Genomic DNA, 1114 nt, shown 5'->3' with positions numbered 1-1114 from the left:
GGTCAAGCCGACCACGGTACGGATGCTTTTTTCTCTAGCTGTGTCCAACAGGTGGACTCTACGGCAGTTAGATGTGCATAATGCCTTCCTAAACCGGCATTTAGCAGAAACTGTTTACATGAAACAACCTCCGGGTATGAGGACCCCACATCACCTGGGCATGTGTGTCATCTTCAATGCTCTCTTTATGGCTTGAAACAGGATCAACGAGCTTGGTTCAAGCGTCTTCATGATTTTCTATTATCCGCAGGTTTTAAATCATCCAAAACTAACGTCTCCTTGTTTTACTATGCTGCTGGGGACTCCCGAGTGTTCCTATTGGTCTACGTCGACGACATAATAATGATGGGCAATGCTGCTAAGCTAGTGACTACACTCCTGCAATGACTTTCTACTACGTTCAAGATTCGGGATCTAGGGTCTCCTGGGTTCTTCTTGGGTATCGAGACAACTGCATCAGGCGAGGGTTTTATTCTGTCCCAGCGTCGTTATATGACGGATCTCCTAGGGCGTTCAGGGATGGTTGACTGTAAGCCCATCACTACACCAGCAACTGTCACCAAACCGGTAACACCTTCTGAGGAACTATTCGAGAATCCGACGCAGTATCGTCGAATTGTTGGGGCTCTACAGTACTTGACTATCACTAGGCCAGACTTGGCATATGTAGTCAACCGGTTGTGCCAGTTCATGCACTCATCGACAGTTGATCATTGGGCTCTTGTGAAACGTGTCATACGCTACATCAAGGGGACACTAGACTACGGACTGCGTCTCACGTCATCACCTTCAACCAGTATTCATGCTTTTTCCGACTCGGACTGGGCTGGCTGTCCAATAGACAGAAAGAGCACCAGCAGTTTTGCAGTTTATCTTGGGACTAATCTCATTTCCTGGCTATCCAAGAAACAATGCACTGTCGCGCGCTCCTCCACTGAAGCTGAATACAAGGCCTTAGCTGATGTGTCTGCTGAGATCACCTGGGTCGTGTCACTACTACGAGAACTAGGGATGCATTCTGGTCAGCCTTCGACGCTGTGGTGCGACAATCTTGGGGCTACTTACCTATGTGCTAATCCGGTTTTTCATGCTCGCACTAAACATGTAGAGATAG

At 48.0% G+C, this 1114-nt stretch overlaps 1 protein-coding gene across 1 annotated transcript; it reads left to right on the top strand.

The window, feature by feature from the left end:
• Nucleotides 1–492: 492 nt before the first annotated feature.
• LOC109152517 (uncharacterized mitochondrial protein AtMg00810-like) lies at nt 493–1114 on the top strand. Its single transcript, XM_019300224.1, has 2 exons — nt 493–984; nt 1109–1114. Exons 1-2 carry the CDS (start codon nt 493–495, stop codon nt 1112–1114), a joined length of 498 nt encoding a protein of 165 aa, XP_019155769.1.

This window comes from Ipomoea nil, unplaced genomic scaffold, assembly GCF_001879475.1.
Source record: "Ipomoea nil cultivar Tokyo-kokei standard unplaced genomic scaffold, Asagao_1.1 scaffold0268, whole genome shotgun sequence".
NCBI lineage: Eukaryota > Viridiplantae > Streptophyta > Magnoliopsida > Solanales > Convolvulaceae > Ipomoea > Ipomoea nil.
The sequence above is the reverse complement of the archived record's forward strand: the minus strand, read 5'-3'. Positions and strand labels throughout refer to the sequence as shown.

Coding starts and splice junctions, on each gene's coding strand:
- LOC109152517 (XM_019300224.1), top strand. CDS start 493: ATGACGGATCTCCTAGGGCGTTCAGGGATGGTTGACTGTAAGCCCATC.